Source organism: Mytilus trossulus, unplaced genomic scaffold (assembly GCF_036588685.1).
Source record: "Mytilus trossulus isolate FHL-02 unplaced genomic scaffold, PNRI_Mtr1.1.1.hap1 h1tg000210l__unscaffolded, whole genome shotgun sequence".
NCBI lineage: Eukaryota > Metazoa > Mollusca > Bivalvia > Mytilida > Mytilidae > Mytilus > Mytilus trossulus.
This window is the reverse complement of record NW_026963310.1, coordinates 1,027,415-1,041,319: the sequence shown is the minus strand read 5'-3', so window position 1 is coordinate 1,041,319 and position 13,905 is coordinate 1,027,415. Positions and strand designations below refer to the sequence as shown.

At 31.8% G+C, this 13,905-nt stretch overlaps 1 protein-coding gene across 1 annotated transcript in view; it reads left to right on the top strand.

The window, feature by feature from the left end:
* Positions 1-13,905, top strand: part of LOC134700992 (structural maintenance of chromosomes flexible hinge domain-containing protein 1-like) — a 69,758-nt gene that overhangs the window by 15,071 nt on the left and 40,782 nt on the right. The window contains exons 14-27 of the mRNA XM_063562135.1: positions 1,282-1,476; positions 2,532-2,645; positions 3,063-3,169; positions 3,674-3,756; positions 4,757-4,867; positions 5,456-5,533; positions 6,457-6,576; positions 7,117-7,261; positions 8,365-8,464; positions 9,214-9,286; positions 9,708-9,844; positions 10,339-10,473; positions 13,025-13,187; positions 13,740-13,807. Of these exons, the coding sequence (XP_063418205.1) occupies positions 1,282-1,476; positions 2,532-2,645; positions 3,063-3,169; positions 3,674-3,756; positions 4,757-4,867; positions 5,456-5,533; positions 6,457-6,576; positions 7,117-7,261; positions 8,365-8,464; positions 9,214-9,286; positions 9,708-9,844; positions 10,339-10,473; positions 13,025-13,187; positions 13,740-13,807 (1,629 nt within the window). The remainder of the gene's footprint in view (positions 1-1,281; positions 1,477-2,531; positions 2,646-3,062; positions 3,170-3,673; positions 3,757-4,756; positions 4,868-5,455; positions 5,534-6,456; positions 6,577-7,116; positions 7,262-8,364; positions 8,465-9,213; positions 9,287-9,707; positions 9,845-10,338; positions 10,474-13,024; positions 13,188-13,739; positions 13,808-13,905) is intronic.

The following is a 13,905-nucleotide window of genomic DNA, read 5'->3' as shown; positions in this document are numbered from 1 at the left end:
GTTAAAGATTTTTGAAATTTTAATAACTTTCTTAAACTATACTGGATTTCTACCAAACTTGGACAGAAGCTTGTTAATGATCATAAGATAGTATCCAGAAGTAAATTTTGTAAAATTAAATTCCATTTTTTTCGTATTTTACTTATAAATGGACTTAATTTTTTCTGCATGGGCAATTACATTCAATCTGTGGTTAAAGTTTTTAGAATTTTAATAACTTTCTTAAACTATCCTTGGTTTGTACCAAACTTGGACAGAAGCTTGATTATGATCATAAGATAGTATCCAGAAGTAAATTTTGTAAAAAAATAAATCCATTTTTTCTGTATTTTACTTTTAAATGGACTTAATTTTTCTGCTGGGAAACATTACATTCACTCTATGGTTCGAGTTTTAAAGATTTTAATAACTTTCTTAAACTATCCTGGGTTTGTACCAAAATTGGACAGAAGCTTATTTATGATCATAAGATAGTATCCAGAAGTAAATTTTGTAAAAAGATAACTCCATTTTTTCGGTATTTTACTTTTAAATGGACTTAGATTTTTTTCCAGTTAACATTATGTACAGTCTGCAGTTAAAGTTTTCAAAACATTTATCAGATTCATAAAATATCCTAGATTTTTACCAAACTTGGACAGAAGCTTCTTACAATCATAAGATAGTATCAAGAGGTATATTTTCATAGATTTTTTGCCTCATTTTTTTTTAGCCTGCGATCAACAGTAAAAATAGGCGAGACACTGGGTTCCGTGGAACCCTTACAATTTTTTTTGCTAAAATCTACTGTAAAAACAATGATATTGAAATTATAAACGACAGATGAAAATGTTATAAAAAAGGACATCTAAAGACATAAGTCAAAAACAAGCTGACAATGCCATGGGAAAGATTACAAAAATACCAAAAGACAAACTACAGCATGATCAAAACTCAATAGAAAATTATAGATTGAGCAACACATATCCCACCATGAGTGATCTCAAGTGCTTCAGAAGAGTTAGCAGATGTGGCACCCGTCTGGTATTCTTTTTAGACTTATTTTAAAAGATTTAATTTTACGTTGAACATAATTGGAAAAGGAGGAATTTTCAGTTAAAAAATTTTGATGTGTCTTTTATTTGCAACATTGTGAAAACATTAAGAAAATATATCTATATTCTTTTGTACATTTGCATCAATGAATTAACATAGATTTTAAAGGTATTGAAGAATTTTTGTCATTTTTCATGGTTTTAATAATCTTCGTCCTGATAATATGTAAACATTTTTTCACATTAGGAAAAAAGAACAGCTATAGACAAGGAGTTTCTACAATGGCTGAAGGAATGTCATGAACATTGTGATAAACAGATTCATTTCACTGAGTTCAAAGGTCAGGTAGTACGTGCTGACCTACCAAAACAGAGACAGACTCCATGGGCAGAGTTCCAACAGGTGGAGTGGGATGGTAAAATCTTCAAGAAAGGGCAATTAGTAAGTTCATACGTTCTAGCATTCTATACACCATCATGCAAGCTCCATATACACAATTGATTATTAATAGGGTCATTTACATACACAAAAACAGTTGACACTTTTAACCTTTCTTCAATGTTAGGCGAGAAATATCTAGCTAAAAATAAAATTGAACATAGTGTATAAGCTTATAGTATAAAATGATATTTAAAGATATGTGAACATGTGCTCGTTCTACGGGAAAGACATATTTACTGGAATTAACTGCTGTTCTACATGTATCACAGTGAAAAAATACCCATACCACTGCTCTCAACAAAATATTCCAAAGATTTTATTCGAATTGTAGAAAGAAGAAACTAAAAAAGTAAACATAAAGATGAATGCTCATACAAATCTCACTATGTTTATATTGTAGGTTAGAATTACCCGTACATTACCCACACTGCTGGGAACAATCAAACGATTTTATTATTATATTGTAGGTTAGAATTACCCGTACATTACCCACACTGCTTGGAACAATCAAAAGATTTTATTATTATATTGTAGGTTAGAATTACCCGTACATTACCCACACTGCTTGGAACAATCAAACGATTTTATTATTATATTACAGGTTAGAATTACCCGTACATTACCCACACTGCTTGAAACAATCAAACGATTTTATTATTATATTGTAGGTTAGAATTACCCGTACATTACCCACACTGCTGGGAACAATCAAACGATTTTATTATTATATTGTAGGTTAGAATTACCCGTACATTACCCACACTGCTTGGAACAATCAAACGATTTTATTATTATATTGTAGGTTAGAATTACCCGTACATTACCCACACTGCTTGGAACAATCAAACGATTTTATTATTATATTGTAGGTTAGAATTACCCGTACATTACCCACAATGCTGGGAACAATCAAACGATTTTATTATTATATTGTAGGTTAGAATTACTCGTACATTACCCACACTGCTTGGAACAATCAAAGTATTTATTATTATATTGTAGGTTAGAATTACCCGTACATTACCCACACTGCTCAGAACTATTTTATATTGTAGGTTAGAATTACCCGTACATTACCCACACTGCTGGGAACAATCAAACGATTTTATTTGTACGGAGAGTATGAAGGTGATGTCTTTGCTACTGGTGGCGACTTAGAGGTCATACAGGTATGTTAAGGTCAATTAATAATGTTCATGACCTTGTCTTAATTTAATTAAAGTCCTCTTGAGATGGTACCAAACACCTTGACTAAAATTAATTTGCCTCGTCTAATTTTTCATAAAATTTTGACAAAATATTTGCTTTGAGCCTTTGACAAAAAGATAAAAATTTCAAAAACTTGAACCACACATTTGTTTTACTACCATTAAAAAATAGACCTAAGGTGATCTAAGTCAACCTTGGGGTGTTTGGTAAGATTGATGTTCCTCTGATGTCATTTATTCATTAAGTACATTGACAGTTACTGTCTTGACATATTAGAAACTGTGATTCCTGTACGATGAAATCAAGGTCTTTCCTATAATTAAACTTGATAGACACTGACAGACCCTTGTATGATTATAACTTCTCATGTATTTTAGGAACCACGATCCCTGTATGATGAGGTCAAGGTCGTTCCATTATCTAAACTTGACAGACAGGCCTCACCACATCTTATAAAGAAATACATAGAGGAAGAAGAAGCAAAGTAAGTAAGAACTATTACAGAAGAAAAAAAATTAAATTGTGTAAGACAATTTTATTGATTTCTTCCCCTATTACCTTTCCAAACATTAGGGCTATTCCAGGAAAAAAATTAGGGGAAGGTTTGACTCCAGATGATATTTTTGTGTTTGTATAAAGTAGTGGATGCAATTTTTAAAAGTTCACCTTTCAAATAAGAAAACCAATCTATATAAAAAAACAAGAACAGAGAAACATTTATACTATAATCAATTACATGTAGAGACTAAGGTTCTGGCCTGGTATTAGTCATGTTTTCATTTATGAGTGAGGCTGTATTTTTTTACCCTACTTTTTCATTACAACACAATTCTGTGACACATTTCACAAAAATCTTTCCAAAAAAATACTCGTAATTAATGAACATCTCAGTATAACTTACTAGGATCAATTTTTGTTGTAAGATATTTTGTTAAAAGAGCCTCAATGCCATAAAATCTGATTGTGACAAGAGTAACTGTCTTTTTAGACTACCGTCAATGTTGTTAGTCTCATGGCCAGAGGGATTTGAAGTGAAACAAAATGAAAGTAGAGCAGCAGGAGAAACTGTAGGTATGTAAAAACTAATGGTGTTAGGGGTGCGGATCCAGAGGGGGGGGGGGGGGGGGGGGGTTCTGAGGGTTGGAACTCCCCTTTTTTTGGGACGATCAATTCATTTGAATGGGGACATGTAGTTGGAACCCCCCCCCCCTTTTTAAAATGGCTGGATCCACCCCTAGGTGTTACAGTCAAATATAAATAAGAAGATGGGCTATGAGTGCCATTGAGACAACTCTCCATCCAAGTTACAAAGAATTAAAGGTTAACAATTATAGGTCAAAGTGCTGCCATAAATGTATATGATAAATGGAACAACCCTTACTTACATATTTTGATATTTGTGTTACAGAAATAATAACATAACTTTCTATAAATATAGCTTACTATGTCTATTTACAGGAATAAGCAACTTAATTTAATGATATAGAATTGAAAATGGGTAATGTGTCCAAGAGATAACAACCCAATTTAAGAGCAATAAACAGCTGAAGGCCATGTGTACAGCACAGCATGAAAAATCCTGCACCAAGAGGTGGGCTTCAGCTGGCCCCCAAACACAAACGTGTACTTGTTCAGTGAAAATGGATGTCATACAAAACCCCAAAACGATAACTGAAATAAAATCATAAAATTAATACAAGGCTAACCAAGGCCAGGGACAGTAGAAAAAATTCACTGGGGTTCAACATGTTTAGTGAGATCTCAACCCTCTGCCTATATTTCTAGCCAATTTAGGTAAAATAAAAACACAAATACACACAGTAAAATTCAGTTGCAAAGAAGTCTGAGGCTGATGATAGAATAAATAACAAAAGAAACTAAGGAAAATGACAATGATACATTATTAACAAAGGACTTACTAGTAGATACTGGTATGTCTTCTGCTCAGGAGAGATAAACTGTAAGCCAGGAATGTCACAGTATATACTCAGTCTGAGATCTGAATAACATATTTATAATATTTTGATTGATTGTAAGGTCAGTATTTTAGTATATATTTTAATTTTTGTAGGTGCCATTAAGATAGAAATAGCTAATAAAAAAGGGGAGACGATCAGTAAACTTCCTGGGAATGCTGCTTCATCTAAACGTTTACTGGTAGAACTCAAAATCATTTGGCATGGTGAGTTGTTTTGACTCATTAGTTTGATTATTATAAAAATGCTTCTCAATTGAATCCAACTTATCTAAACTTTATCTGAAAGAGGCTTTAGGTACTGTGGATTCATGACTATTCATTGGATACCAATTTTCTCTGGTTTCGTGCGTAGAGGTGAACCACAAATTCAAATGTTCAACGAATAACATATGTTCATAGGCTCTGTATACAGTAATTGGCAAAACAAAGGAATAAAATATCCACAAAAATGCAAGTTTTCAGCAATCGAAAAAAATTGATACCCACGAAGATAAATGAATCCACAGTATCTAGTACTAGTATAGAGTTTGATATTTAATTCCTGCCAATATTGACACCATAGCTAAAATCCTAATGCTGTTCGTACATAACACAGAATCAAATAGTAATCTTGAATGTGGTTGAAAAAATGTATTAGAAAATGAGTAATTTGTTCCTTTTTTGACTGCAAATGTTCAATTTTAGCTAGATGAGTGATTCAGGCTCTTAGAGAGAAATTAATACTGCCTGCTTATAAATTGGTACTGTTTATTTTTATGGTAATGAAACTATGTTTAACTTGTTTATTTGTAGGACCGTCAAGAGATGAAGTTATAGTATCTCATATCAGTCAGTACAGTAAAAACTGGGGATACTGGTTCAGAAAAATGGGTGAGTATAGTAAAACCTAGAGATACTGGTTCAGAAAAATGGGTGAGTATAGTAAAACCTGGAGATACTGGTTCAGAAAAATGAGTAAGTACAGTTAAAACTGGGGATACTGGTTCAGGAAAATGAGTAGGTATAATAAAACCTGGGGATATTGGTTTAGAAAAATGAATGAGTATAGTAAAACCTTCGGGATATTGGTTCAGAAAATGGGGAAAAATTATGGAGATAAGTTTACCAAATTTTTTTATTGGTTCAGAAATTAAAATGACGTTTTGCTAGGCAACTGTAACAGTGTGTACAGCAAAAAAATAAACAAACAAATACAAAATTGATCTTCTCATCTCACAGTATTTATTTGTACAACAACAACACATTCTTTATTAGAGTCTCATCTCTCTTTAAAACATTTGATATAATACACAATATAATATTAACAAATCAATTTATAAAAAAGCAACTCTGAAAAGATTTATGAGAGAGTGTAAAACACACATTAAAAATACATTTATATTACATATTTAACAAATATCAATATGTCTTAGCATAAAACACCACAATATTGAAAAAAACAATTATACAAAAAACAAACACACTTATTAGGAGTATACAAGACATTTTTCATTGTAAAATAGCATACTCTGTCATCATGAAACATCAACAAAAACTTTCAACATTACTCAAATATCTAAAACTATTTTCTATATTCCATACACTGTAAAAAATATTGTTCGAAAATCTGCATATTCTGGGCATTCTAATAAAACATGTTTCTTATCTTCAATTATATTCAAATAATTTTTTCAGAAATTAAAACAATACCTTTCATTTACATCTACCTTCATTTCTGCCAGTTTCAATTATTTTTTTGTAATTTAAAAGTTGAGAGGGAACAAATAATAACATGATTATTTTTTTCTTTCTAGAGAATGTGAGAAATTTAGGTGCACACACCTTGATTCTACAAGTTGTATTAAATGAAAGTGGAAATACAGTGTACTCTGGCAAGGAGCTACCATCACACAAGATAAAGTTTACAGTTATAGGTAAGAATTAATAAAGAACACATACAGTATTGGTGAAAAACAAGTGTTTTCCTTTACATGATTTATTAAACGACCTTGGCTTGTACATTTTATCAGGCAACCACCTAACACCATATATATATATATATTGAACAGTACAGCAGTAGAAAGAAATGAAAGTAAATTATTTGGCTAGTCAGCTGGATTTTTTATTAACCCATGCCAATTATATGAGCAATAAGCTAAAGAGTTGCTGGACCTTTCCAAAATCTACGTTCTGTGTATACAAATTTACTTATTTTCAAGAGATGTACGGCATCAGAAATGTTAAATAGAAAAGTAGGGGGATATATCTCAAATTCCAAATTAAAAAAGTTTGTGAAATTCTAAAATTGACTTGTATAGGTTGTTACAAATTTTCAAAGTGACTTTTTGAGTATTAAATATTGTTTAATGAAAGAATAACATCAAAATCAGAAGCCAGAAGCAAAAAGAAAGAATAACATCATAATCAGAAGCCAGAAGCAAAAATAATTTTGTAAATGTTCTTGTTGGTTACAGAAAGTGATCCTGAGAAATTCAGTGTAGGTATGCTGGACGGTCCATTCCGTATAGGTTTACCCTTCACTATTCCACTGGAATTCCAGGATGAATTTGGTAACCCAGCGAAACCTATTGATACCTTTACACCAGTCTTAGAAGCAAGGTAAACAGTTAGTTAATACTCTGTGAGTTAAAAAAATAATTTCCTCAGACAGATTTTAGGTTTTGACCTATGGCAATTAATGTCATTAAGTATTATTAAAAGATGTGAGGGTAAATATCATTAAAAAAACTGTGTGAACTCAATAGGAATTAACAAACTGTGTGAACTCAATAGGAATTAACAAACTGTGTGAACTCAATAGGAATTAACAAACTGTGTGAACTCAATAGGAATTAACAAACTGTTTGAACTCAATAGGAATTAACAAACAAGACATCATGATTGAAAGATTTCAAGGAATAGTAAATATAATAATAAGAAGATGTGATATGAATGCCAATGAGACAACGTTCCAGTGACAAACCAAATTACAAAGAAATTAAGAATCATAGTCACTTTACAGCCTTCAACAATGAGTGAAATCCATACTCTACAGTCAGCTTTATAGCTATGTTTGTATTTCTGAATGTAACTAGCAAATAAAACTTTATGAAGTCTATTCATTAAACACCGACCATGACTTGAACAACATTGATTTAAGGTGGTACCTAACACTGCAGGGAGAAAACTCTTTAAAATCAGCTGAACGTTTTAATTACAATGGGCCGTTAATGGAATATTAAGCTTCTCGATGATCAAAATCAGAGTTTGCCAAACTGCTATATAACCAGTGTATTTTTTCTGATAGAATGCTTGGTTCAAATTTTTTGTCAAAGGTTAAAAGTAAATTCTTTGCTAAAAAAATTTGAAAATTGAAAGAGCCAAATTAATTTTAGTGAAGGTGGTGGGTACCACCTTAATATTTATTGTGTCTAGTTAGGATCACTTCTGTCATCTTTCGTATCATACTTTAAAAATAAGGGATCTGTTCAATTAAGATTGATTGAATTCAACCAAACGCTTTGTGACACATACAACAATCACTTTACTTTTATGATGTTAAAACCTTTTCTCTTTGATGTAAACATTTTATGATAATCTCAATGATGTCCAGTTAACAAATTTATTGCTTTCTCAATTTTTGTCCAATTCATTTGTTTGCTTAAAATTGTAGAACATTTTGAGAAGAAAAGTTTAATATTGATTCACATGTTTACTTTTAGTGAAATAGATATAAGCTACCAGTCAACCAAGGTCAAGGGGAGTAACTTACTCATCAATGGTTGTGTTGCTAAGGGCAATGTAGGAGAAAAATCTGGAAAGGTTTGTTATCAATCTAATCAAAATTAAATCTCCCACGCAGCGACCAAGCATTAAAAAATGAGCAAGTGAGAGATTTAATTTTAATTAGATTGGGTTTGTTATCAATCTCAAGTTTGAATTTCTAAGAAAAACGACAATTAAAAAATGTAGCCTGTGCACATCTATAATCAGTCAGTCATATCTTAATTCAATATGGTGGTGAACACTCATCGATCACAAAAAAATGCTCTAAATTATTGTGTAAAATATAAATTGAGAATGGAAATGGGAAATGTGTTAAAAAGACAACAGCCTGACCAAAGAGCAGAAAACATTTATTAATGTTAATATTGTAGAATAAATGAAAACGTGAAACTAATTATTGCAACGTCTGGAAAATTTCTATACAGTTATATGTTTCAGATATATACGCATAAATGAAAACCTGGCAATAATTCTGAATTTACAGTTTACAGTATAAAAAAAATCAAAGTGCTTATGAGCACTGATTAGGGTTAAGATTGCATCCATTTGCATTGGGAATTCAAAATTAAACTTTGTATCAATTGTTTGAAGGCAATACGGTCACTAATTGTGTATATTATTGTAGTTGGTTCAATTACAACTATGGACATTGAAAAAGACACATAAAACTTCATAACAGAATAGTTTATTCCAGTAAGAACAAATTTACAACTAGTTAGAAAAATAGCATTGAGTATGTAACTTGAGAAGAGAAAGTAAATTGAAGATTTCAATGTTTATTTCAGAGTTTCAGTTTAACAGTAAAGATCAAACAGCTGGTAGAAGCATCTCAGACACTCAAGATCAGATTTTTACCAGGTATATTTAATATAAAACAGAACACTTGATATTTCTATCATATAAATTTGATCAATAGAACTACGACATACATTAGATTTGTACCAGGCAGAATTGTTATAATGTATAAGAGTATAAAAATAACACCCATTTATTTTTTCATAGAAGACTTAATAGCTCATGATAGGTCATTTACCAAAGTTTTAGAAGATTCTTAATTTTCTTTCATTTGTTTTGAGACCCAAGTTATACATGTAATACCAATGCAAATATAAGGTAAAAGTCTGAGTCAGCCTTTCCCTCCATATTTTAAATCTCAAATATCTCGAAAAGGAGGTCCATGAACTATCATTAAGTTTTGGTCTAGGTTACAGTTAAGCCTAGACAGGATCCGGATGTTTGACAATCAGAATGTAATCATTTGAGTGTTTTTGTTTTGCAGGATCGCCTTCTCTTTTAGTCGTACCACATGACAAAGAAGTAGAAATAGAGAATGGTAAACCTGTCACTTTTAACTTAGAAGTTCATGACAACTCTGGTAACATCACAAATGACGGGAAACTTATCTGTACTTGTAAGGTAGTGTATTATTTATTGTTCAGAGAAACTATGTTTTAATAGGTCAATACTGATTAATTGACTGGACCAGATCTCCAGTGAACTATCTAGATATTAGAGGATGTGGTAAAAGCGCCAATGAGACAGCTCTCCATCCAAGTCACAATTTGTAGAAGTGAACCATTATAGGTCTAAGTACTTCTTAAACACTGAGCCAGGCTCACACCAAAATAGCAAGCTGTAAAGAGCCTCTAAAAATTACTAGTGTAAAATCATTCAAAGGGGAAAACCAATATCTAGCTATTTTATGATCACACTCCGCTTTTTATATGAAATCAACAGCTGTAAAAAAAAAATAATTGTAATACCAAACTTTATATTCTGAATTCTTATCTTTATCAAATATTTAATTTTCAGGCAGGGATGGTCTACCACGCTTTATGTAAAATTACATTTATAACAATTTTTAGTTTTCTATACTATATATAAAATTTATGTCTGTATGATATATTTAGTTCTCAGGTGTCAGTGGATTACCAAGTTACTCCTTAGACTGTTCTGCAGCAGGGTTTGGCAAGCTGACAGGAGAACCGATATCGTTAAAGAAACTTAAAGATTTCCAGATACTAACAGCTAAGATTGAACTACAAGTAAGTGAACAGGCAAACGGATATCTCTAAAGAAACTTAAAGATTTCCAGATACTAACAGCTAAGATTGAACTACAAGTAAGTGAACAGGCAAACGGATATCTCTAAAGAAACTTAAAGATTTCCAGATACTAACAGCTAAGATTGAACTACAAGTAAGTGAACAGGCAAACGGATATCTCTAAAGAAACTTAAAGATTTCCAGATACTAACAGCTAAGATTGAACTACAAGTAAGTAAACAGGAATTGTGCTGGATTTTAACGACCCACCTTAAGGTAACAGGATACCGAATGGCATATCTCCCGATTTCCAAAATTTTTGGCACACATGTTCTTTGAATCGAGTTACATCGGAATATGAAATAAAAAATGGGGGTCACCATTTTGGTTTTCTTGGTATTTTCATAAGAAAACGTCAATTTTGGTGACAAATTTGCTTAGATATATATGCCTATTTTTCGGCTAACCTTTTTAGATTTTCCAATGGATGGCTATGTTCTTATATACGGAGAAAAACAAAAAACTAAAATAATATCCAGGATTGCATTCTGAATCCATACACGTATAGAAAGTTAAATGTCACCATCCTTGTTTTTGAGATAAATGGCTTCAAAGTTGATTGATACCCTTAGAATTTGGCAGAAAACGTGTGACGTTATTGAATACAGAATGTAACGTTATTCCTGCTCAGAGAAATGGAAAACAAAATATGTGTCGGAATCTGAATGGTGTTAATTTTATTTTCATTTACCCTGATAGGTGTCGTAAATTTCCCGCTAGTAATGCAGAAATTTAGTACTTTAAAAATTTGGCCTTGTCTCCAGTTGTTGCTTTCTTATAAATTGCATATCCCATATCTCCATTTATTATTATAGCAGCCAACTGTTGTACAAACAAAAATGTTCAATATAATTGTTTGCTTTATTTATACTTGTACTTTTACTAGTCTCGTGTTACCCTACTTCCATAATGAGCAAGCGGTAACGTAGATATTTGTTTTTGCGTAAATGTTTGTAAACTTTGTCAAATTGTTAGAAAAAAATAGAGGCAAAGTCTGATTGTACAATGTACTGTCCTTTTTCGCCTAATTCTATTCGAATTATCGTCCAGGTGATAACCTTTTCCCATTTTGCCCAAGTGGTGTTTTTAACAACCATTTTTACACGAATTAATAGTTGTACAATTCCTGGTTTTTTTACGCATCATCCTAAGTTTCTATAGGATAGATTTCTACGTTCAAAGGAAAATTTCATGGGGATACGGCGTGCATCATGAACAAGTATTTATTGTAACAATAAAACAAGAGTCCAAGAATAAAATAAAGTGACAAAACTCAATCTTGTATGCATAAGAACATATATAGATAAATCGCACAGATGCTAAAAATATTCAAGAAACAGAATATTTAAAAGTAAAGTAATACATTTTTAAAGGTTAACAATGGGCAGAAGAATTGCCGGAAAACGGTAAAGCAATCTATGTCAAAACTATCGGCACTCTGCATCTAAAAAAGTTTCCGTTAAAAATGTCACATAGTTACCAAAGGATTTTGTTTATTTATTTAAAATCACGTTGTGATTGCAGAATCTGCTGCCTTGGTGTATACATGTCATATGTGAACGTTATTCGATAACGTCAGGAACGATAACTTGTGGCGTAACGTCATTCGGTATCGTGTTACCTTAAATAGTAGAGGGGCAATATGTTTTCTGGTCTGTGTCCATTTGTTCATCTGTTCGTCCGTCTGTCCAACTTTAGAGTTTTTGGTCAAGGTAGTTTTTGATGAAGTTGTATTCCAATCAACTTGAAACTTAGTAAACATGTTCCCTATGATATGATCTTTCTATTTTTAATGCTAAATTAGAATTTTGACGCTAATTTCATGGTCTACAGAACATCGATAATGATATGAGTGTGGCATCCATGTACTGTTGACACATTCTTGTTAAATGTTGACATCCTTTCCTGCTTATATGAGTTCTGTAAGTGCATTAAGTTTAATATTTCAAGATAAAAAATGTTTAAGTTGATGAAAATGCATCTGAGAAATTTGAATAAAACTATTTTTGTCAAGGTTTCTTTGAAAGCATGGATGATTTGACATTAAAAAAACCCAAAGATGGTGAAATTCATTAAATTTCTAGAGGCATTTTTGTATTATCTCTAAAGTTTGATAGTTTATTGCTTTATTTTATTTTGACACCATCAAAAAGGTCCATTTACCTAGGGCATGACTTATAGCAAACTTTAAATTGTACTTAACCTACCAGTAGCTTCTACTATACTGGGAAGGCCTGTAATTCAATATTTTAGAATATAATGTATTCTGGGTAATATTTTCAAAAATGTACAGCAAAACACTGTGATTGGCTTACAATGTAACAAACAATTAGAATTCAACCAATGATGTAAAATTGTTTTTATCTTAAGGATAAGAACAATGAAATTACCTATGGACCTTTAGATTCTGATATACAAATTGTTGATATATTTGTCCTTTGGCTTATAGTTGACTCATTTGCAGTCATACCACTATGTTTATTTATTACAGGGATATAAAGATGTTAAAGCTGTTGAAAGAAAAGTGAGGGTCTTACCGAGTGGAAGAGTATCCAGTATAGATGTTCATCACTTACAAGACAATGGTAAAACAGTGGCAATGAAAGAAGGGGAGACAATTGCTGCAATTGCTGGACAGGTGATACAGGGTTTAAGTGAGTACAGCTAGTAAAAGTATTGACTTAAAGGGTGATGAAGTTTTGAGTGCATTCAGCCAGGACTAACAGTTATTAGATCTATAGTACATGGAAAAGCACTGCTTGAATTTAATAGAGATGTCAGCCAAAGGGTTCAATTGCTTTTGTATTCGAACGTGATGATTTAGACATATGGCCAGCATCAGCAGTATTAAGATATAATATGAATATTAGAACAATTCATTTTAGAAAACTAATGGCCTAATATATAACATTACAAATTTATGAGAAACAGATATGAGAGTTAAAACAACAACCACTGAACTACAGGCTCCTGACTTGGGACAGGCACATAAAGATTGTGAGGGGGTTAAATATTTTTGAAGGACTAACCCTCTGCAAACATGTCAGTAGGGTAAAAGAACACTAGAAAAAAGAATAAAAATCAGTGAAAATGGGCTCAACTCATATATAGCAGAATAGTTTTGTTTCAAAAACTGCATCTTATTTACATATTCTTTTATTTGATCTTAGTATAATATTGTTTCAAACACCTATACTATATTTCAGGTTTTTCTCTGACTGATGAAGCTGGAAGAAAGGTTGAGATTGACGATTCCATTGCAGCAAAGATTAAAGTAAATAAAACTTCAAGATGAACAATTTTATACTTAAAAATAAGGAGATGTGGTATGATTGCCAATGAGACAACTATCCACTGACGTTAAAATGCAGT